Here is a 21,898-nt window from a genome sequence, read left to right as displayed (position 1 = left end):
AGTAGAGAAGCCACTAGCAGAAAAAGATGAAGCCTTAAGCTTCATCTTCTGCAACCAGGCAAGGTTGCAGAAGAGTGGTTGGAGCTGGTGAAACACTGCTTTTCTCAAGTGAGAGAAGATTGACAGATTGAATTAACCACGTTTATCTAATGGGGAGTGCAAGCCCTAATTAGTAGGCAGCTGCTCTGAAAAGAGAGAAAGAGAAATCAGTCTTCAAATTTCAAGTGGGCATCTAAGGAGCAGGAAGAGCCCCATTTTTTTTCCTCCATTGTTTTCTCTTGCTGTTCTGTGTAATGTCAAGGGTTGTCATTGATCTACTCTGCATAACAATAAAGTGGAACTGCTTAGTGTTTTTTTTTTTTTCTGGAGGCTGGAGAACCAGTAGTCAGAGATTTGGAGCTTCTGGCCAGGAACAATTGTCTTCAGTATCCATGTCTTAAAAAGCTCAAGGTCCCTAAGCTTTCTTTGGTTAGTGGCACTGGTGCAATTCCAAGCTCCTTTATTGTGCCAGTCACTACTACATAAATGAGTTAACCTATGTACAACATACAGTTTTGTATTATAAAGTGCAATTACATGGTTTACCGTGGAGGTATGGGACTTGAACAAGTATGTATATGCATATCTGGTAGATATAAGAGGAGAAGGAAGTTCCAGGCATAGGAAATAGAGAAGAAAAGGAAGGGACAGCACAGTAATAGTGAAATTTGGCAAGAGTGAATGGAGAAGGGTATGAAAACAGGCTATACATGAGGTTCAGGGTATATAAAGCTCTATCTACGTAGATAAGAGACTGAATTTTGTCTTGATGTTACTCTGATCCTTTTAAGTCTTTGTATTCATGTGAACAGTTTTGAAGTCACTGCTGAAACAAAGCTCAAGAACTTTAAAAATTGGAAATGTTAATTGTAAAAGCACAAAAAATGGCTGTGGCTATTGGAGAAGTTTGGTACATGAAACTACACTTAAAAAAAAAAAAGAGGTAGTTTCATACTGAGATTTCAGATTCACTTTGTTTTTTTTTTTTTTTTTAACTTCTGGACATGAACCCACAGATAGCATAGGTCTCCAGTATTTTTAAAGACAGGCTGTTTTTGCAGGTGTGAATATAAGTGGTACAAACTAAATCCAGGCTGATGATGAGTGCTAAGCAATGATAAGTAAAAAGGTTAAATTGTGATGAAGGCACATCTGCTTGAGGGCATCTTTTTCTCATTTGTTTGAAGATGAGAAGCAGACATATCTCAGAATTGCTGAAAGCTTCTAATGCTGTGCAGATGTTGAAGCTCTTGTGCCTATTTGAACGTCCACTCTTCCAAATGTGCGATTTAGGGTGTGGGAAGACCCTATTTCATGGCATGCTGTTAAATGCTGTTTTGAAAGGTGTAGAGATCTTTGTCAGAAAAATGGCTGTTCTACAAAACAAGGTAGTTTGCAAGATGCATTGTAAAAAGTTAAAGCTGTTTCTCATGCATGGCTATGGATTTATAATCCAGACCTATTTATTTTAGTCATGTAAGCATGACCCAGTCTTTAAAACTGGGGTCCACACAGTGGATGCACAGCATTCCGGGTTGTGCCATAAAAAGCAAAAGCACAAAGCCAAATTTATTCTTCAGTGATATGTCCTGCCCTGTGTTAGGAAATGTTCTGAGCTACTACCATGCCATGAGATACATACATGTATTATAATATCAAAGTATATATAAGGTAGTAGGATATGATTTTTTTGTTATACAGATCAGTTCATAAGCACAATGAATAGCATTTTGTCTTCTTGAATCAAAAAAATAAAATCTTAGAAATGATTTTTTTCAAATATTTGCTATCAAAAACATGGACTTAAAGTTTATAGTTTTAACAATACTTTCAGGTATTTTGTTAACAACAACAAAAAAAAAAGTGGAGCAAACACCGTTTGTCTGCACTTAAGCCAACACATTTTACTGAGTTTAAATGAAACTCTAACTTTTCTGAAAGAGCGATGTTGGATTATAGCTAGTCATGTTGGTGAGATTAAATTTTTTATAGGATCACAGAACAGTTTGGGTTGGCAAGGACCTTAAAGCCCATCCAGTTCCAACCCCCTGCCATGGGCAGGGACACCTCCCACCACACCAGGTTGCCCAAAGCCCCGTGCAGCCTGGCCTTGAACTGCTAGAGCTTATTGTGTGGGTAATGTAATGACTTGTGACAGTAACTACAATAAGGAAGCATGTTGCACAAATTCAGTAGTGGGAGGGAAAGAGATTTGTGTTGGAGTCCTTGGTAACCTCCAGTGTCTGATGGGCTGCTCTGACATCCCAGAATGTGTCCTTCTCTGATGTCACAGTCATCAAGGAATCCTTCTGGAGACGGAGGGATTGCCGCGATGCTCTCTATGTGAAGTGAAGCTCCTTCTATGGCATATCTATCCATTTGAAAAACAAAAACCAACAAAAAAACAAAAGCTCTTGCATGTTTTTGAATGAATAAAACATTCTGAAAGCTATGCCAAATAGTAGACTGGCAGAGAACTGCCCTGCTCGTAGCTTGGGTACAGTTTAGTGGTGGCTTTCTGTAACCATTACAGGACTATGCAATTCGGGATGTCAGAACAGATCAGCATGAATTTGGAGGTGAAGGACAACATAAAAAGAGGACAAAAAGGCTTGTTTCCAGTTTTTAGTATGGTAAGTACATTAGCACGTTCTTCTGAAATACAAATGAAATTTGCCTACTCTTTGCTTTAGGTAGCTGGCCTTTGGTAGTGTATAACTGGAAATAACTGAGTAGTGTTACAGCCACAGAAATGGAGGCTGCGGCTCTGCCACTGCTGTACAGCTCTGTTGTGAGGCACTCAACTGGAAATGAGAGAGAAGGGCAGTTTCCAGTACTTCTGTGTGCTCCCTGCATGACCTTTAAAAGGCTGCGTAGTCTTTGTCTTGGTTTCCTCCTGCATTACAGGGTACCTCTGTACTTCAAGGCAATTTGCAGATTAATTTGTGAATTCATGCACTAGAGCCTTAGGAGCTTATCATTGAGGTAGGTATAGAAAAACTGCATTGAAATTAGTTGATGAAATGGGAATTGTCATCCTCTAGAGTACAGAAAGCTGTTCATATATACAGCTGCAACATCCAGTGCAGGTGCATGCTGCTGTGCAGTTCTGTCAGCAGTGGCACGCGGCTGAGATACCTCATCCTCTACCCTCAGCTTTCATTGCCATCTTTATTTTCATTTGCAATTTCCTTTAAGGAATCTTGCGTTTTTGTTCTGTAGTACTGACAGAAGGTGTATTTCTTTCCCCCACCACCATATTTCAGTTGTCTTAAGTGTTTAAAACATACTAGCCACTAGACAGATTAAACTCTGTGCTGAATGGTGATGGAAATGAATCATTTTATAGTCTTTCCCATCTTACTCCTCTTGTGGTTCCATCTTTTCTAATTGCATCATGACTAAATTCAGACTTAATTTGGACTTTTTATGTGTTTTATAACATTTTGTGCTCTCTTGCATACCAAAGTATAGACCTCTTTTTTTTTTTTTTTTTATACGGGGTTGGATGGACTCTATTTTGTGGACTCTTTGAAAGTTTTTTCACAAAGCTGACTAAAAGGATGTTCTTATCTTTTTGGAATAACACATTCATGAAGAATTTGAGAGCAGTGTACACTTTTAGTGAAATTTTCTTACAGAATCATTTTGGTAAGAATGCGTGATGCAGGTATTAATTCAGATAATGCCTATGGAAGACATGCCCCTGCTTTAGTTTGACAATATTTTTTATACATTTACTAGAGAAACAGGATGAGATTTAAACTGGCCAAGCTGAAAGAAAAAATGAATGCTGGCAACTTTAGTGGATATGAGTTGTTGGTTAGTTTATTTTGATATTTTTTGGAAAAATTGAACGTAGCTAACAGAGCCATGCTTGTTTCTGTTCTGTCTCATTTACAGAAACATATTAATTGGAGTTTGTTTTGAAATCATTTTGTATGTGCCTCTCTATAGACACTTGAAACTGGAAGATATGGTCTTGTCGCATAGTGCAGACAGCACTAGCTGCTTTTTTTTTGTTTGTTTGGGTTTCAGGAAATACATTCACTTTTGTTTTTAATGTCACCTTATTACTAAATTCATTACATGATTTCTTTCTTGCATCTACTTTCTTTTAATTACTAACAGCATTTAAGTCTTCAGTGCCTGTTTTTTCTTTTTCTTTTTTTTTTCCTAATCCTGATTTACTCAGACTTAAACCTTTAAGCCCAGTCTAGCATGAAGATCAGGAAATAAAGACTAATTAAGTTGAATCTGTCATAAAACCGGGCGTGTAGGAAATTTAAGTATAATACAGAATGGAGAAAATGTTTTTCACTAATTAGATTCTTTTCATTATTGTTAAAATGTAAGAATATTTTTGCTTACGCTTCATCTGGGAAGTTTAGTGAGGTTTTATCAAGAAAACTGTAAAGATAGCCTGTATCGTTGAAAGCATACTCCCCGTTTAGAATGAGATCTTCAAGCTTATTGCTGATCCAAATGTAAAACTAACACTTGAACTTTTTATTGCCAGCATGAAGGTAGGATGCTTTTCAGTATGAGGAACATAATTGTAGGAATCATTGGCCATTAAGAATGTGGCTTCCTCTTTTTTTTTTTTGCATGTTTGCTCACTCACTGGTATGGAATGTTGTCTACAGTTTTTGAAAAATAATTAAAAGATAAAGCATTAAAGAACTCATTCATATTCCATTCCCTCACTTATTTTGGATATGAAGAATCAATTGGGCTATGTTTGGGCTATGTTTGTTGGAAATGAAGTGCAGAAAAAGTGGCTTAGTTCAGATGAAAGCTTGTATGCTTTTGGAAATGTAAGAGCTGCAGCTTCAAATACATGTAACATGTATTTAAACATGGCCTGGAGCTTAAGCTTCAGATCATCTGACAAAGTATAAACTATCTTTCATCACAAATTCTTAAAATTTTGTTGTATTAACTTGATAAGTTTAGTTTGGATGGTGACTCTGAAGCTCAGATATTTTTTCTGTACCTAGAAAACAGCTTGAATGTGGAAAGTTCTGTTATTTAAGATTGGTTCCAATTATAATTTTTTGAGCAATGAGGAAAGTCTTGGGTTACAACTCCAATTTTGTAACCTCAGGAGTAAAACAGGCCTTTATACTAAAGGATCTAGCTTCACAATTCAAACCTGTTTTCAGTGAGGGCATTTTATATAAGTAGTTTTATAGGAACATCCCAGTCTTACCAGGATTTGGTTCTTACCCTGAATTGTGACACCTAAACATTGAGTGAAAACTGAGTTTCCATCAGGCTTTTGAGCCACTCTGTTTAATTCTACAGTGTAATCCGGCCTGCCCTAGCAGATTCCTAGGCTTCTCTTCCACTTGGCTAAACCAAACCATCTACCAGTTAGAGTTCTCAAGTAGTTTCATTCTAAAATGGTAATGAATATGTAAGTAACTGTTTTAGAGAGCAAAACTGCAAGTGTCTATGAGCACTTGTTGAATGCATTTAAAACAAAAAAGCTCTATTTTGTAGGCATGAATTAAATCAATTGGTGAAAGTAATAAAAGTTTAACCAGAATGGTATGGGATATCTTCTAGAAGGTTTCTTCTCTCTGTTTACATAATCTGAATTTTTTGCTATCTCCTGTCTTTGTTGCCGAATTGACAAAATTTTTAGATGTGGTAGGTCTGTGGATGTGCCAGGGCTAGTATTAACAGTAAATAAATTAATAAACAGTCTTGAGTTCCACAGTCATTTGAAATGCCTTTTTAGGAAGGTGCTACAAATTCTGTCCCTTGCTGTCCCAGTTGTTTTGTCAGAATTTTCAGCTACCTGGACAAATTCTGCTCAGCTCTCTACCACTTCTGTCAACTCCAGTGCAGAATTGGTTAACTTGTTGCATGCCAAATTTTATCTAGAGGAACATCATTCTTTTAGTTATTCCTGTACCTAACATTCAGATAAATCCAGAATATTACCTTCTGAGATTAGAAATCAGTTACAAATTTAGTCTGTATAGTGCAATTTACCATTTGTTTTGTTGCATTAGTGTATACTTAGCAAACTTCACTTAACTAAGTGGGATTAAAGAATTGTAAGATTCCTATGAACTTTTTACCCATGTAAGTCTTAAGTGTTTTTAATTCAATAGTCTGAATAATTGGTTATGGCTGTGCTTTAATATTCAGACACATGCACATATGGAATAACTAATGTGTGACATAAGGTGGTTAGTGGTCATGTGATTGAAGGTGGAATATTCTTAGTATTTGTTTTTAAACATGAGCATCCTCTTTTTTAAAGCTTTTAGAATCCTTTTTCTTTTCCAGTGCTTTGAAATACATCGATACTATGCTATTTGGCTGACCTGTCCAAATAAAGGTGTTTCAAAACAAAACAAAACAAAAAACACCAAAAAGCACCACTTTTCAAATACTCTTCTGCACTAATTTAGCATTTCATAATCACACTTCTTTTCTAACCTGACACTAACTTCTCTGTCACTTGTTCACGTTGGTAAAAATGTAAATTAATTAACCATTGAAATATTTAGTTGGTTTAAACCTGCCTAAAGCCAAAGTGATCCAATATGATTTGCTTTGGAAAACCATTATGGATTATCTTCGCAGTATCCTTTATCTATTGCAAGTTGTTACTATCTTCTCATTTTATTTTTTGTTTAGACTTCATATACCAAACTTTTGACAATACCAAACTTTTGACAATTAATACGTAATAATCTTCAAACACTTCAGTGTGTTCATATAATAATTGGTTTTGTTTTTGCCTTAATTTCTTTGCTTTCAATAATGTCTTGTGAAATTCCTATTCCCCTTATTCCTCCACCCTCCACCCCCCAAAAAGCACAGATTTTAAGAGAAATCAAAAGTTGGTTATATGTTTTATGTATCAGTAAATTTTAGATGTTTGCTAGTCACTTTAATGCTATTTCTTTCTGTTATACCAAATTTAAAGTCATTACTAAAGGATAAAATAGAATATATCATTAAAACAAGTTAATTTCATAGAAAAGGAACATAATTGTTATTGCTTTAATTTGAAACTGCTCCTTAGTTTGTGATGAATTCTCTGAAGTCACATAAGAACAGTCTGTGCAGCAGTGGCAAGGCTTTCTTACTGTCAAGTCTGTTCTCCAACTTCTATATTATAATGCTTATGGAAGGCCTTTTGCAAAGTGTTTATATGAACTCATACCTCAGCCCTTCATATGGAAAGCTTGCTAACACTACTTCACATCTAAGGCAGAAAACTATTTAAAATTGTTCATGCCGACCAGCTTCCTGTATCTTCTGTTCTTGTCAGCAAGCTGTATGTAACTTAAATATCCCTTGCTCATGGTAGGCTTGCCTAGAACGTGTTTTCTACCAAATAGGCATTGTCCATCTCTTTGCATTTAAAATAAACATTTAATTTACATTTGTTTTTAAACAGACACCAAACCCTACTGCAAGTGAGTTTATTCCTAAAGGAGGATCAACCTCCAGGCTGAGTAATGTATCCCAGTCAAGTATGTCTGCCTTCTCTCAAGCCTTGTTCTCTCACCCCTCCATGGGAAGTCCTGCTACCGCTGGGCTAGCACCAGGTAAGTTGAGAGTAATGATTTGTGGTACAGTTGCTTTTTTTAATTTATAATTATGCCAAACATAACCCTGGACAGCTTATAATCAGGTTTAATGTGTATAAATCTAGTCACCTCCTACTTCAACTCTTAATTTTGAGAAAATCTTCCAGCATATAAACTCCAAGTTGCGTCACTTCTATCTCTTAGTAGAATGGAAGTCACACTGCAGGCTGTGAAAACTGTTCAGACACAGCAGCCCTGAAATTAACTAATTTACTCTGCTTTTTTGGAGAGAAAGAGGTGCTGAATTATTGCATACTGTGCTCTGCACTGTCCTTGCTAGAGCAGTACCTGGGTTAGTTTTAAACTGGCTCTAGAATAGAAATACACTGAGGTGTACAATGAATGTGTACTATGTATTGTTTGCTCTCTTGATTTGTTTCTAGAGGATGTAATCTAGATGCTACTACTTTCAATGTTTATAGTATATATACTATAGAGCTTACATTTTTGATCAGTAACATAACTATTGGAGAACATAAGCTTATCCTAATGGCAAGGCAAATGATTTCAACTGTTAGTGTATTTGTCATATCATGTAGTTTCACTTTTAAGATCAACTTCAGGTTGTTTCCCGTGTTTAAAGCTCTTATCTAAATGTGTTCTATGCAGTCAGAGAATTCACACTGACAAGGTTTTTTAAAAACTTTAACTTCAACCTGTTCATATATCTTTTGAACTTCTGATCTTTAAACAGTTAATTCTAATATTTGCTTCGTAGAAAAATGGAATAGTTTCAAGATAAAAAGATGAGCAGGTCTGGATGTTACCCATCCCAGATTCTTTAGCAAATTTCTGTATGTACTTAAACCTGTGGCAATCTATCTCAGGAAAAAGCAGCATTAGGTAGCTGCCAGAAGACAAAAGGGCAAATAATGTAAATGTTTAGTGTTTTTAAAAGCAGTACTGGCAATTACTGTCTGTTCAACAGAACTTCAGGCTTTCCTGATAGCAGCACTAAAAATCATTGTCAATACGAAAGGAGCCAGCACTTAGCTAGTGAGATGGTGTCGGAACAGGCTGGGAAAGCGATTGGTGCTTCTGCTGACCAACTGAGCATAACGCAGTACTGTCTGATTCATCCTGTATTGTGCTGTACAGTCTTATTGGAAAACTGTTGTGTTTATATGCCTCTCAGCCTTCTCACCTGGATTGAAAATTTTATAAAGGATTAAATAGAATACAGTAAAATGATCTACTTTTGGAAAGTGCCCAGGGGGATCTCAGAGGGATCCTTCACAGTCCAATTTCTTTACTATCTGTAAGTAATACTTGAAAGGATGAATAACACTGTTGATGAAAGAACTTCTTACAACAACTAGAAGTCTGAACAATACAGATGCCATTGCTGAAACCTAACTAGGTTCAAATACTATTGTTTGTTTAGGAGAAGAAGGTTTGGGAGTCTTCATAAGTGCTAACTTCAGGCAAGACTAGCTTGTTTTCTTGCTCTTTCTGTGTAGTTATAGAGAATATCAGTTCAAAGCAGGAGTCTGAGTTGGGTGCTTTGAATTGCTCTAGAAGCTTCTTTCTCGACACTGTGTGTAGAGTTTTCTGAACCAAGTATGCAGTGTAAATAATACCCACAGATACTTGTTTTTAAGTGGCTTAGCTGCCAGTAGTATACAAGCACAAAAACCTTCTGCTACCTCAAGGTGAGTTAGGAGCTGCTCTTTGTAGAGGACTAGACTCTTAAGCACAAAATCAGTATTTTTGTGGGGAAACTTTGCCATCTGGGTTATACTGGATATCAGAATAAAGAATTAGATGTATTCAGAAATTGTCATTAAAATGGTTGTTGGAGGTCTGGTATTGGTTTCATTTGAATTTGCTTTTGCTTATCGATGTAAAGAGTCTACACGATTTTTCCTTTAAATAAAGGTATGCACCGTTTAACTGGAAGGAGGCGTTCTCCAGTAGAACAGCTTTCAGGAAAATGTTAAGGATTTAAACATTAGCATAAGATTAAGATTACTTACATTAGTTTACAGAATACTGGAAATTAATATTTAGTTTTAAATAAGGAAATGTAGGAGGAATTCTTTAAAAGATCCATACTTCAATTCAACCATTGCACAGTAGAGAACATTTCCCTCTTTGATTTCCCTCTTGAAGATGGAACAAATGAAGTTCTCAGAAATCAGATATGTAAGAGATCTGCCTCAAGGAAGGTGTAAATCAAAAACATTTTTGACATCTAGTATTTCATAAGTAACTGGTCACAAAATTGAGTGTCCCTGGAAAATATTTTTTGCATCCGTCTTGTCAACAATAATGCAGAAATACTGGAAGAAGCTGAAACATAATCTGTTGTGATGGGTAACTTGTATCCATACCTGACATATCCGTTAGGGACACAGCATTGAAAAAAGCTACTCCTGCTTTTTCATGTATCTACTTAGATAAGTGCTTTCTAGCATAATCTCTATACAGAGTCAATCTAATCTCCATGGCTTTAAATAAAATGTTAAAACAGTGAGATAAAACACCATTTAAGAAGTTGGAGAAAACTAGTATCAGAGTTTTGAGCAGATCTCCTTCATCCTTTCCAAGCAGTCTTTTCTCAGGCTCCCCTGGATACTGCCCTATTCCCGCTCCTTCTGTTCCCGTGCTAGTAAGTGCTTTCTATTTGGCATTTGCATGGGAAATTTAGTCTTCAACTAGTCTGTTGAAGACTTAATCCTACCCAGTTCTCTGTAGCAGTTCCATAATAATAGCACCATTAAAGCATGGCAACAATGCGTATCAAAGAAATTAATGGATGTCATCAAAGTGGTAAGACATCACTGCCAAGTTAACCTTGAAAGAAAATAGATTTGTAGCCCCTGAAAGAGAAAGTGTTTGTCTGATTTGGTTTTCTTGAAGCTAGCTTATAGCTAAAGGGTGATGGCTTTGTCATTGGTGTAAATTACAGCAAATTGCTGATTCCAGAGCTTCTGTATTTAGTTGAAGACAGAATCTGAGCCTATACAGAATGCATAGATCCCAATAGATGTTAATAATGTGCGTGTGCCTAGATCTTGATTCTAGTCTTGATTCTAGCAATGTGAATCTGCAGGATTAGCAGCCAGGAGGCACAGAGCTTTCTGTGGCCTCCCATAGCAAGTACAGCACAGCCATGCAGCTGAGAAGGTTCCACAATCCTAGCAAAATAATACAAGGAAGGCAAAGATACTATAAAATTATATTTATCTTTAATAAATTGAGGAGGAGGAATTTCTGACTGTAATTTTTTGTGGAATTAAGCAGATTTAATTATCTTGAAAATACACAGCTACAATGCTAATGATCTGATAGAAAACGTAATTTTTACTGAATTTAAACGTACTGCTTTCAACAGATCCTTGAAATAGCTTTGAACTACTATTATTAAGCTCAATTTGTCATTTCTCAGTGTACCTAGTAGTGTAGAGTGTCGCTAAAGTACAGAACATAATCATGATAATATTAGACATTTGATTTTTGATCTGACTTCTTAACATCTTTAGTTGTACAGGGATTAACATCCTTAGTTGTATAGTGATAATGGTTGTAGTTGAGTAAATTTCATAGAATCACAGGATTGTAGGGGTTGGAAGGGACCTCTAGAGACCATCAGGTCCAACCCCCTGCCAAAGCAGGTTCCCTAGAGCAGGCTGCTGAGGTAGGCATCCAGACAGGCCTTGAATACCTCCACAACCTCCCTGGGCAGCCTGTCCCAGTGCTCTGTCACCCTCACCATGAAGAAGTTCCTTCACATGTTGGTGCGGAACTTCCTGGGCTCCGTCTTCTGGCCACTGCCCCTTGTCCTGTCCCCACAAACCACTGAAAAGAGGTTGCCCAAATCCCTCTGTCTCCCACACTTAAGACATTTGTAAACATTGATAAGATCCTCTCTCAGTAGGGAGAAATTTGTAGACAAAGGTTTAAAAATATACATATTTAAAAGGTTATAAAGTTTTGAAATATATACATTCTGGATTACTCTTTTTTGAAATGCTAGTTGTAGGGTAGTTGATTTCCATACACATGAGCTGAATGAAATCCTGCCTCATGGTAAACTTTCAGTGACTCTAAAAACTGTAGACTCTGAGTCCTTAATGAGAATTCAAGCTTAATATCTTTTCTTTCATGCTGCTCACCCGTAGAATTCTCAAATTCAAAATATAACTTGGCATTTAACTTAAGGCTTTGTAGTATGCAATGTATTTATTAAAAATGTACACCTTGTAAAATCTTTGAGCAGTGTCTCAAATGAATTTCAAAGTCTACTGCTTCTCTTTTGTCAGTCTCAATGAAACTTCAAAAATAAATAAACTTAAAAAAAACAACAACACAACAATGCAAGAAGAGAAAATGTAACAATAGAGAGGGATAATATGATATGATCTTTCTCTGTGTAAAATGAGTATAGCAGCAAGGGCTCCAGGTATGTGTAGGTAACCTGCACTGTCACAGTGAATATTGCAGGCTTTCAAGCTTTTTGCAACCATTTACATGTTGGTATGATTACTTTTTTTTTTTCTGTGTGCGAATAACCATGAAGCAAAAAAAGCTTTCTCTTGCAACTTAACTTTCAAGGTAGTATTTGAATTATTCGTTAGAATTCACCAATACAAGGAATTGAGTGTCATCTATTGGAAAAGAGAGCTCTTGAGAAGGATAATTTGAAGCACTTTACAATTGTGATTTATGTAACTGCACCAATACTGGTGCAGTTACATAAAACACAATTGTAAGTAGAAATATATTTGTATCTAGATTCAATCCCCATTTTTTCTTATGCCCTCATGTGAATAAACGTTTACATAAAATCGCAGTGTTGAAAATGGTCTAATGCTGTGAGCTGTGTTCCATGTTCACCACATGGTTATCATCATATGCTCATTACTCTTATTTTCCTACCTGTGAGTCAGTAGGAATATCACGTTCACCTTTTAAAGCAGCCACTTTCAATCATTTTTTTCTTGAAGTAATTTCCCCTTGCTGCCTGTTGCAGGTGTTTGGCCTGAGTTCTGCCATCTCATCCTATTTTATTGTGGTTAAATATTAATATCAGTGAGATTTTAACTGATTAAAATCCTAATGAAGTTGGTGAGATCTGTTTGAGTTTGTGCATCTAAGTTATTATTTACTTACATAGTTATGTAATGGAACTGACGTAGAGCTTAGCTTTTTTTCTTTTACATGTGACTTTAAGTATTAATAATTAAAAGTCCAGACCCTGTAGAGTTTAATGCAGATCTCAAAAGGATCTGTCACCTTGGGTATTTGCTGCCTCTGTCTGCCAGAACCCACCACAGTGCTTGCAGCAAATTTCTTGTAATGCATCGTGTAGTGTTCTAGCAGTATGAAAATAAACTCTAGTCAAATTTCTTTCATATCTTGAACTGATTATGTATATTGGCAAATGAGAAGCCCATATGTTTTGCCTGACAGATGATTTTCATTGAACTCTCAAGGTCCTTTCAAAATCAGACTTGAATGAAGCTAGAAGGGCATTGAAAAGGACTTGTGTAACTGATCATCTTTCTTTTATTTCACTCCCACATTAATACTCAAAGACATTAAAGATTTAGATTTGTAACTATTATTTGGCAGGAATAAATTTTTAAACTGTCGTGCAGTGGAAAATGTTTGAAATGATAGCTGTAAGAGCTGCTATTTAATAGTTTTATATTTTCTAAAAATAATAAAATGACTAAGGAGACCCAAATAAGGAGAAAGATCTCAGATTTTCATATGATTTACATGAAAAATCTTATTTCATCACAAATGCTTAATCAAAGAAGTAATTGCTCTAGTTTTTGAGATACTAATGAAATGATTGCAGTTAAATTTCACAAATATTCTGCTAATATCTTGAGAAATAACATGGCTTCAGATTATTTTCCTCAAGTACTGATTGAATTATTAATACCAAAATTGTTATTTGCCTTTATAGTTTGTGTTTAAACATCAAAAAAAAGTAAATGTTGGGGAGAGATCTCTGTTGTAGAGGTGAGACACGAATATGAGAACTCCTACACGTTACTGATGACGAGTATGTGTCAACTTTTCAAGTTCTATATCAACTTAAGTTGTATATCTGCTTAAAAAGACAAAGCGGAGCTAATAAAGAGAAGTAATTTAAGCAAATATCTGAGAAATTACCGACTTTTTTAGTTAGAGGAGAATTCTCCTCTGTACATAGAGATTAAATATACAAGTTATGTATCTTTCATCTTTTCAAAAGAATTTAATATGACTAATATATTTCTGTCGCTTAAGGTAGAGAAAGTACCTTCTAATTTGAACTGAGCAACATCAGATTTTAAAAGTCCTGTATTTGTTTTGATGGGAACACCTAGATATAACTAGTATCTTCCACCAGAAATACTACAAGTTTTCTGAAGGGTTATCTCTTCCTCAGTAGCACCCTGAAATGCTTTTTGATACCTAAAATTTCATAAATAGGCGTGTCTGAGTATTTTGCATGCAATAAGTCTTGAATGAAATAACTAAATCAATTTTTGGTAACTAAAAAGCATGTGTGTGGTACAAGTTCCCCTTGTTTTTTTCCCTTGCTAATGCACTATGTTTAGAAGCTAAGCTTCTAAAGTTTGATTGCCAGTATTCTGTTAAGCCTAGTGTAAACAGTGATCAGTAAAATCACTTTAAACAAATTTGTATGAATACCCAGCAGATCTCATATTCTGAGAAGCTATCTATCCTTACTTAACAAATAGGTCTTCTGGAGGGTATTTTTTTTTTGATAACGACAGGAAAATAGGTGATTTCTCCCCTGAAATTATTAGAAGTAGTGTATTGCTTATTTATATGCTGTACTAACTCCATTAATAGTCATTCATAGTTGTGGAGTTACTTCTAGTAAAATGAACACGTGTAAGGTTAAGTGAATTAGAGCTTGGCAAACTTCATGACTGTTCCTGTAACTGTTACATAAACATTCATTTGTCAGGCAGTTGTTAATATTTTCTCTGTGCGGTTTAATAAACTCTCTTCTTCCAGACAAAGCATTAATTTGGTTCATCTCCCCACCTTCTACTGTCTTTCCGGTTCTTCGTGTGTAGGTCCCAAGTCCTTACCCCTTTTCTCTCTGAATGTAAAGTTTTTGTGTTTTTTTTAATTTTTTTTTTTTTCAGGAAAATGTATCTGCTCCAGTCTTGCTCTTACGGTTTTACACTTAATTCTTCATAAAGATGTACCAATCCTTAAACTTCTCACCTGCTCAGAGTAATATTTAATTCTGAACTGACTGTAATGAAGTTTGTAGCAATGACAGAGATTTGATCAACAGTATCTCCTTTTGTTTCTCTAAGGAATGTCGCTGTCAGCAGGATCTTCTCCTCTTCATTCCCCCAAAATAACTCCTCACACATCTCCTGCTCCTCGACGAAGAAGTCATACTCCTAACCCAGCAAACTATATGGTGCCTACTAGTGCCTCTGCTTCTGTTGCTAATGCTGTCTCCCAGCCTCCATCTACTGGCCAGGTGATCCAGAAGGAAACAGTGGGTGGAACGACATACTTCTATACTGATACAACTCCAGCACCTCTCACGGGAATGGTATGTTTGCTTTTAATGCAAAAGTGTATGTAGCTTCCAAAGACTGAACTGAATAATACTATGCAGGTTATTTATAATACCCTGGAACCCTTATTCTCTGAAGATTTGGCCTTTTAAATGTTGAAATTGTTCTCAGATCACTGAAATTTAAAGACCAGTGAACTTTGTGTATTCTTCATTTACCTTGTATAGAGTCTTGTTTTCGTAACGTAGTAGAGAAAGCAATTTAATATGTCTTAGTGGATTCGTACGTAGAAAATACCAATTATTTCAAATTGCTTTTATGTCTGATAGATTAAAGAAATCTTACATTCATAGTGGAGGGGAAAAGGCATTTACAAAAATGTTATGTGCTTGCACACACATCATTTAAATCATCAGTAGTGAACATCACTGGAAGAAACTAATCTGGCAGTGTATATGTAACATGCACTATACCTGAAAATTTTATAGTTCAGTAGTTTAATAAGATGACAAAACTATTTTCCCTATGCTTAAGCGTTTTCAACTGCTTTTTTTTTTTTTTTTTTTTTTTTTTTTTTTGCTTTCAGGTATTTCCAAATTATCACATTTACCATCCAGCTGCACCTCATGTTGCTTACATGCAGCCAAAAGCAAATGCACCTTCCTTCTTCATGGCGGATGAGCTCAGACAGGTAAGATAGAGAATTTAAAGGAAAGTCACATATCTTGGAGAAAAGCAGAAAATCATCAGTAGCAGAAGAGAAATAACCACTAAAAATAGGTGTAGTCACTTTTCCCAAAGGAGAACTTAAAAAATATAGTTCTGTGAAGGATTGGGATAGGTTTCAGCATACGTGACTGCAATCTAACCTGCGTGCCATGATTTCCTATTTAGGTATTCTTACTTGTTGCATATTATGTATTAGTATGCATGAATTATCTATGTAGCATTCTTTTAAGCTGTGATCCTATCCAGCTGTAAAGTCTTTCACTGAAATGAAAGGTGTTAGTTAATGATCCCTTCTCTGAGGGTTGGCTATGTCCATACTTTATTTCAGCTTTACTCTAGTAGATGCCTCTTCAATGACAGAGCTAATTTCTTGAAGGGAGGAGGTACAAAAGACTTCACATATTGTCATTAACTTCTTCAAGCTAGTATTTTTTTTTTTCCCCCACCCTGGGACATTTGCATCAACTTGCTATTCTAGTACAAGTAGCTGGTACTTCAAAGACAGCGTACTGTTAATTTACCTGTGATGGTGAAATGAGTTATAAGGTTCAAAACTTGACATAATTTATTCTTCAGGAACTGATCAACAGACACTTAATAACTATGGCCCAGATTGATCAGGCTGATATTCCTGGTAAGAACTTCTTATTAATTTCTTATTAAGTTAAAATGTGATCACTTTGTTCTGCATCTGTGTGTATTCAACAAGGCTAACAGTGTCATGAAACAAAACAATAACAAAAGAAAACCACAAACCCAACACACCTGTTCTTAATCTTTCATGAAGCTTGAGCTGTAGATAACAAGATACAAAGTATTTTAGAAATAGGAAATTTGTTTCTTGCTTCTATTCATTTTTTATTTCTGTAACTTTCTTCTGGTTTGAAACTCTGAAATGATGGGGACTACTTAAAATAAGTGGAAAGAAATAAACATCAAGGCAATAGAAAGCAGTATTGCATTACTCTGTACATGCATCCTCTAAAGGAATGCCTACTATGTGTTTTCAAATGCTATAGTAGCAAACTTGGTTGTTTTAAAACAAATTGGCTGGCTTATCCGAGAGGCTTTGTACTACTTGTTGGCAGGCAAGAGGAACATAATATTCATTGTATTTTTTTTTGAGAACTTAAAATTGATTCTGTTCAATTTATATTTAAACAGACTGTTTTGCTTGCAGTATCCTTTCTTTTCAACTGTGTGTTTAATGTGGTCATGCTACAGTATAAAATGCAGTTTAGTATACTAACCCAGCTAAGGTGCAAGTGTATCTCTTTTTGCAATCTCTTAATCTGATTTTTAAATCTTCAGTGCCTCTCTGTTTTTGAAACCAGTATGTTACAATGCAATATTCAGATTTGTTTTTTTGTGTGGATAGGGTTCTTACAATGATATGAAGTCTGTATGGAAATTGGTGCTTATCCATGAATCTTTGCAGGGAAAAAAACACAACACATGTCATTCAGAATGGTGAATTTTTAAGGCAAGTGAGAAAACTTCAGATGAAACTCTGCATCTATTGTTGATTTTTACTTGGTGTAACTATTTTTATGAGGACAGTTGCCAGCGTGGAGTCCATTTCAGGAACATACATTGATATTAAAGCAGAAATAGTGAACTTTAACTTTACATGCACATAAAAGATGCTATGAGCTTCTGTATTAGAGACATAGCCAATTTAATCTCTACTCTTGTAAGATTTTTTTCAAAGATATCTGATACCCAATATGTTTCTGTACGTACGCTTATTTAGCAGTTCCAGCGGAAGTGGACAGCTACCACAGTCTCTTTCCTTTAGAACCACTGCCACCACCCAATCGGATACAGAAAACAAGCAACTTTGGGTACATTACGTCATGCTATAAAGCTGTAAATAGTAAAGATGATCTGCCATATTGCCTTCGGAGGATACATGGTGAGAAAAATTGAGTTGACTTTTTTTAAATGCCAGTGCTATTTTTGTTTAAATATTTTGAGCTACATGTAAAGCTCAGAACAGCTTTGATAGAATTATTCTGTGGGGTTTAAGAGAGCAAGAGGATCCCATAGGACTAGCACTGCTAGGCATGCTAGTCTTATTTTAATGTTTAATTGCTTTTCAGTAATTTCAGAAGAAAAAAAATCCCTTTCCCCCAAACATTACATTTTTAAACCGTGTTTTTGGTCTTTTCTAGGTTTTCGTCTTGTTAACACAAAATGCATGGTATTGGTTGACATGTGGAAAAAAATTCAGCACTCAAATATAGTAACCTTGCGTGAAGTGTTTACCACTAAAGCATTTGGAGAACATTGTAAGTTTTTTGTTTTTTTTTCCCCGACTGATGTGTTTAGACTTTCTTCTAGATATGCTTGAGTTAGTAATTGTCACATGTTTCTATTTTTAAGCTCTTGTGTTTGCATATGATTTTCATGCTGGAGGAGAGACTATGATGAGCAGACACTTCAATGACCCTAGTGCTGATGCCTATTTCACGAAAAGAAAATGGGGTAAGAAAACACATTATCATACAATATTTCTGTAAACTATTTCCATTACTTGATTAGTAAATAACTAATCAAAAGTAGTTGTTGTCTTAATTTTTCAAGTTTCAAGTAGTAGTTGTCTTAATTTTTTAGCTAATCAGTTTTGTCATATCATATAAGCTGGTTGGGATCAGAATTTTCTTAATTTTCCTTTTCTGAATGAAATTTTTGAATATTTTTTAAAATAACTTTTTGTTTGAGTTAAACTTTTCAGTTAAGGTAAATGAACAGCTTTTCCTCCTGGTCGCATTTGACATCAATTCATTTGCAAAATTAAAGTCAGTTTGGAAAGGAATTTACAATTCTTTGTCAGCAGGGTAACAGGTTTGCACAGAGGATTGGGAAACAAGCTCTGGGTCCTAATTGCAGGTCTGTCACAGGGTGACACCCGACCCTGGAGATCTTTTGTAAGAGATGTATGCTTTGTCAGTGTGATGCTTGTTGAGGTGTTCTCCAATTATAAAATACAGAATCACAGAATTTCTAGGTTGGAAGAGACCTCAAGATCATCGAGTCCAACCTCTGACCTAACACTAACAGTCCCCACTAAACCATATCCCTAAGCTCTACATCTAAACGTCTTTTAAAGACCTCCAGGGATGGTGACTCCACCGCTTCCCTGGGCAGCCTGTTCCAATGTCTAACAACCCTTTCAGTAAAGAAGTTCTTCCTAACGTCTAACCTAAAACTCCCCTGGCTCAAATTAAGCCCATTCCCCCTCGTCCTGCCACCAGGCACGTGGGAGAACAGGCCATCCCCCACCTCACTACAGCCTCCTTTAAGGTATCTGTAGAGAGCGATAAGGTCGCCCCTGAGCCTCCTCTTCTCCAGGCTGAACAAGCCCAGCTCCTTCAGCTGCTCCTCGTAGGACTTGTCCTTTTTTTTTTTTTTTTGTTAAAGCATTCTGAGGACTAATTTCAGGCAGCGCTTTGTTTAATGTTTTGAAATATGAAGTACTAGTTGAAGACAAGAAATGGACAGAGAAAGTCTCTTAATGTATTATTTTCTGATAGAAACTCCATATCATAGGTCTGATTTTTTTTCTCTTTCAGATGTATGCTCTGACTTCAAAGGAGTCGTTCAGGCTACATCTACATTAATAAGCAAAACCTGTCACCACCTATTATGTGGCCCAGTGGAGTTCATATCCATATGGCTAAACTCTTACCCTCCAAAATAGTACGCTGTCACTCATGCTATTAGAACCAGTTCTTGACCCATATGGTCCCACAGAGTGAATTCAGGTGTTGTCAGGAATGCAGCAGGCCAAAACTGTTACAGGCCAATACCATGCTGAGAACAAAGCACGGTAACAGTTGAAAAGTATCACAGAATAATTTTGGGTTGGAGAGTACCCTTGGAGCTTGCATGGCCCAATGTCCTCTCACCTGGACCAACCTTGAAATCAGATCTAACATATGGATGAAGAGGGGACACTAATGATGCCTGTGACCTGGCCTTGTTTATTAGTGTAGATGTTGCCTTAATTGTCTTTAGGTGGCCAGTTGTTAAAGAGAACGAAAACTAAGGTTTCTACTTTATTGTGGCTTTTGAAATTAGAGCCTTTACTTGTGAATTCAATCTCTTTCAAAGGTTGGGAAACCTCATTTGGCTATCTGGTAGATCAGAGTATAATGGATTATTAGCATGTGAATGTACATTCAAAGGCTTGTTAGGTCCCTTGTACATTGAATAGTTCACACTGGCTTTGCACTGAACTAATATAAGTAAAGTTGGAACTTGAGTTCCACCATTGGTTTTGGTGGTAATGTCTCAAGACAGAAGAAACACTAGATTAGCTTGTCATATCTTGTGGCAAGTCAAAGAATGTAATTACAAATACAGTGAACTTGATGTGAAACTCATTTGGTAGGATAAACATGGAACGCCCACTGCTAGATTAATAGTGGTTATGTGCAGGACTAGACTTCTGAGTGTCTCCCACCTGTGGTTTTCAATTTCCATGTAAATCAGTCCTTGTTATGTTTTTACACCTCTCTAGAGTATTACATAGAGAAGACTGATGTCTGCCTTAGATAAATTAATAAATGTAAAATAAAATTATTTTGGGCACATTCATTTGTCACACTGGAAGAGAATAAGTTTTGCTGTTATAAAAAGCAGTCATGCCTCATCAATATATTGAACATCTTTGAAGGTAGATCTAGTAGATATCATCTTGCATTTTCAATGACATCTCTTAAAAAAAAACAAAAAAACAAAAAAACAAAACAAAACACCCCAAAACTAAGTGGTGATGATATGAGAGCAGTCCTCAGTTAGGTTAGTAACTGGTTAGAAGGTAAGAAACAGAGTGAACACTTGACTTTCACAGTGAAGAGAGGTCACTGATGGTCACAAGAATGTGCTGGGAGCTGTATTTCTTAACACATTCACTCATCCATATTGAAGATAGATAATGCTCTGTCAGCATCTGCTGACAACACCTAGTTATTTCGATTGATTAAAAACAAAGGCCAATTGTGATAGATTGCAGAAAGATTTTACAGGACTGGAACTCTTGGCAAAAAATCTAGGGGATGAAGTTCAGTGTAATAAATGTAAAGTGAAGAGACTGAGGGGAAAATAACCCTAATTTTAAGTATAAATTGATGGCCGCTGTCATGGCTGTTATAACTGAAAAATAGATCTAGGGTTATAGTTAAATGGATCAAGGGAAATACTGTCCTCTTGAATATGGATTAAGATTGTTGCAGATTAAGAAAAGAGTAAACAATGAAGTAAAAGATGCTGTAATTAAGATGTGGTTGTATCACAGATCTAATACCTGTAGGTGTGGTCAACTTTAGCCGCTTTGACTGACATAAAGGAATATAAAAAGCTCAAAGGTGACAGGGGTAATCAAAGACGTGGAATAGCATCAATACAAAGAACAGCAAAATAGGATAGTACTCCTGCTCTTGAAGATGGGAGAGGAAGATTGGGTTGAAAATGACTGGAATATGGTAGGTCTCTGAAAATCATCAGGGAAAATAAAATAAAAAGCAGCAACTCTTTTTTGTTTCTTTCCATACAAAAACTAGGGATTGGCAAATGAAATGAAACTAGCCAGGCAGCAAATTTGTCGCAAGCTATTGTGGATGTTTGCCTGGGTTCGAGGGGAAAGTGTTCTTACTCAAAGAAGAGGAATAATCTGAATTGTTAACTGCAAAGACCATCAGGAGGTCTCAGAGCTGCAAAACAATGAAAGATAGCAAAATATTGTGTTCATGATCTGTTATTTATTGTGAGCTACTATTTGGATTTTTAGCATACATCATTGAAGCAGGCTAGCGGGCTACCTATCTGACCCAGTGCAAATTTCTTCTTTAGGAAGGGGTAGTCTTCGAAACCGAAAATAAGGCATCAATTTCTGTTGAGCCAGGAGAAAGTCTTATTTCATTAAAACATACTATTGCATCCTCCTTTAATATCTCAAAGTTCTGATAACTCACTCCTGCCTGTGGCTCTTCCAGT

At 36.1% G+C, this 21,898-nt stretch overlaps 1 protein-coding gene across 7 annotated transcripts in view; it reads left to right on the top strand.

Annotated features, from left to right (window-relative positions):
* PAN3 (poly(A) specific ribonuclease subunit PAN3) overlaps positions 1-21,898 on the top strand; it is an 83,601-nt gene that overhangs the window by 37,111 nt on the left and 24,592 nt on the right. For all 7 annotated transcript variants that reach the window (XM_038174914.2, XM_038174921.2, XM_038174907.2 and 4 more), the window contains 7 exons: positions 7,466-7,616; positions 14,957-15,204; positions 15,756-15,860; positions 16,475-16,532; positions 17,652-17,813; positions 18,073-18,189; positions 18,284-18,385. In XM_038174914.2, the coding sequence (XP_038030842.1) occupies positions 7,466-7,616; positions 14,957-15,204; positions 15,756-15,860; positions 16,475-16,532; positions 17,652-17,813; positions 18,073-18,189; positions 18,284-18,385 (943 nt within the window). The remainder of the gene's footprint in view (positions 1-7,465; positions 7,617-14,956; positions 15,205-15,755; positions 15,861-16,474; positions 16,533-17,651; positions 17,814-18,072; positions 18,190-18,283; positions 18,386-21,898) is intronic.

Source organism: Anas platyrhynchos, chromosome 1 (genome assembly GCF_047663525.1).
Source record: "Anas platyrhynchos isolate ZD024472 breed Pekin duck chromosome 1, IASCAAS_PekinDuck_T2T, whole genome shotgun sequence".
Lineage (NCBI taxonomy): Eukaryota > Metazoa > Chordata > Aves > Anseriformes > Anatidae > Anas > Anas platyrhynchos.
This window is presented reverse-complemented; position numbering and strand designations above follow the sequence as displayed.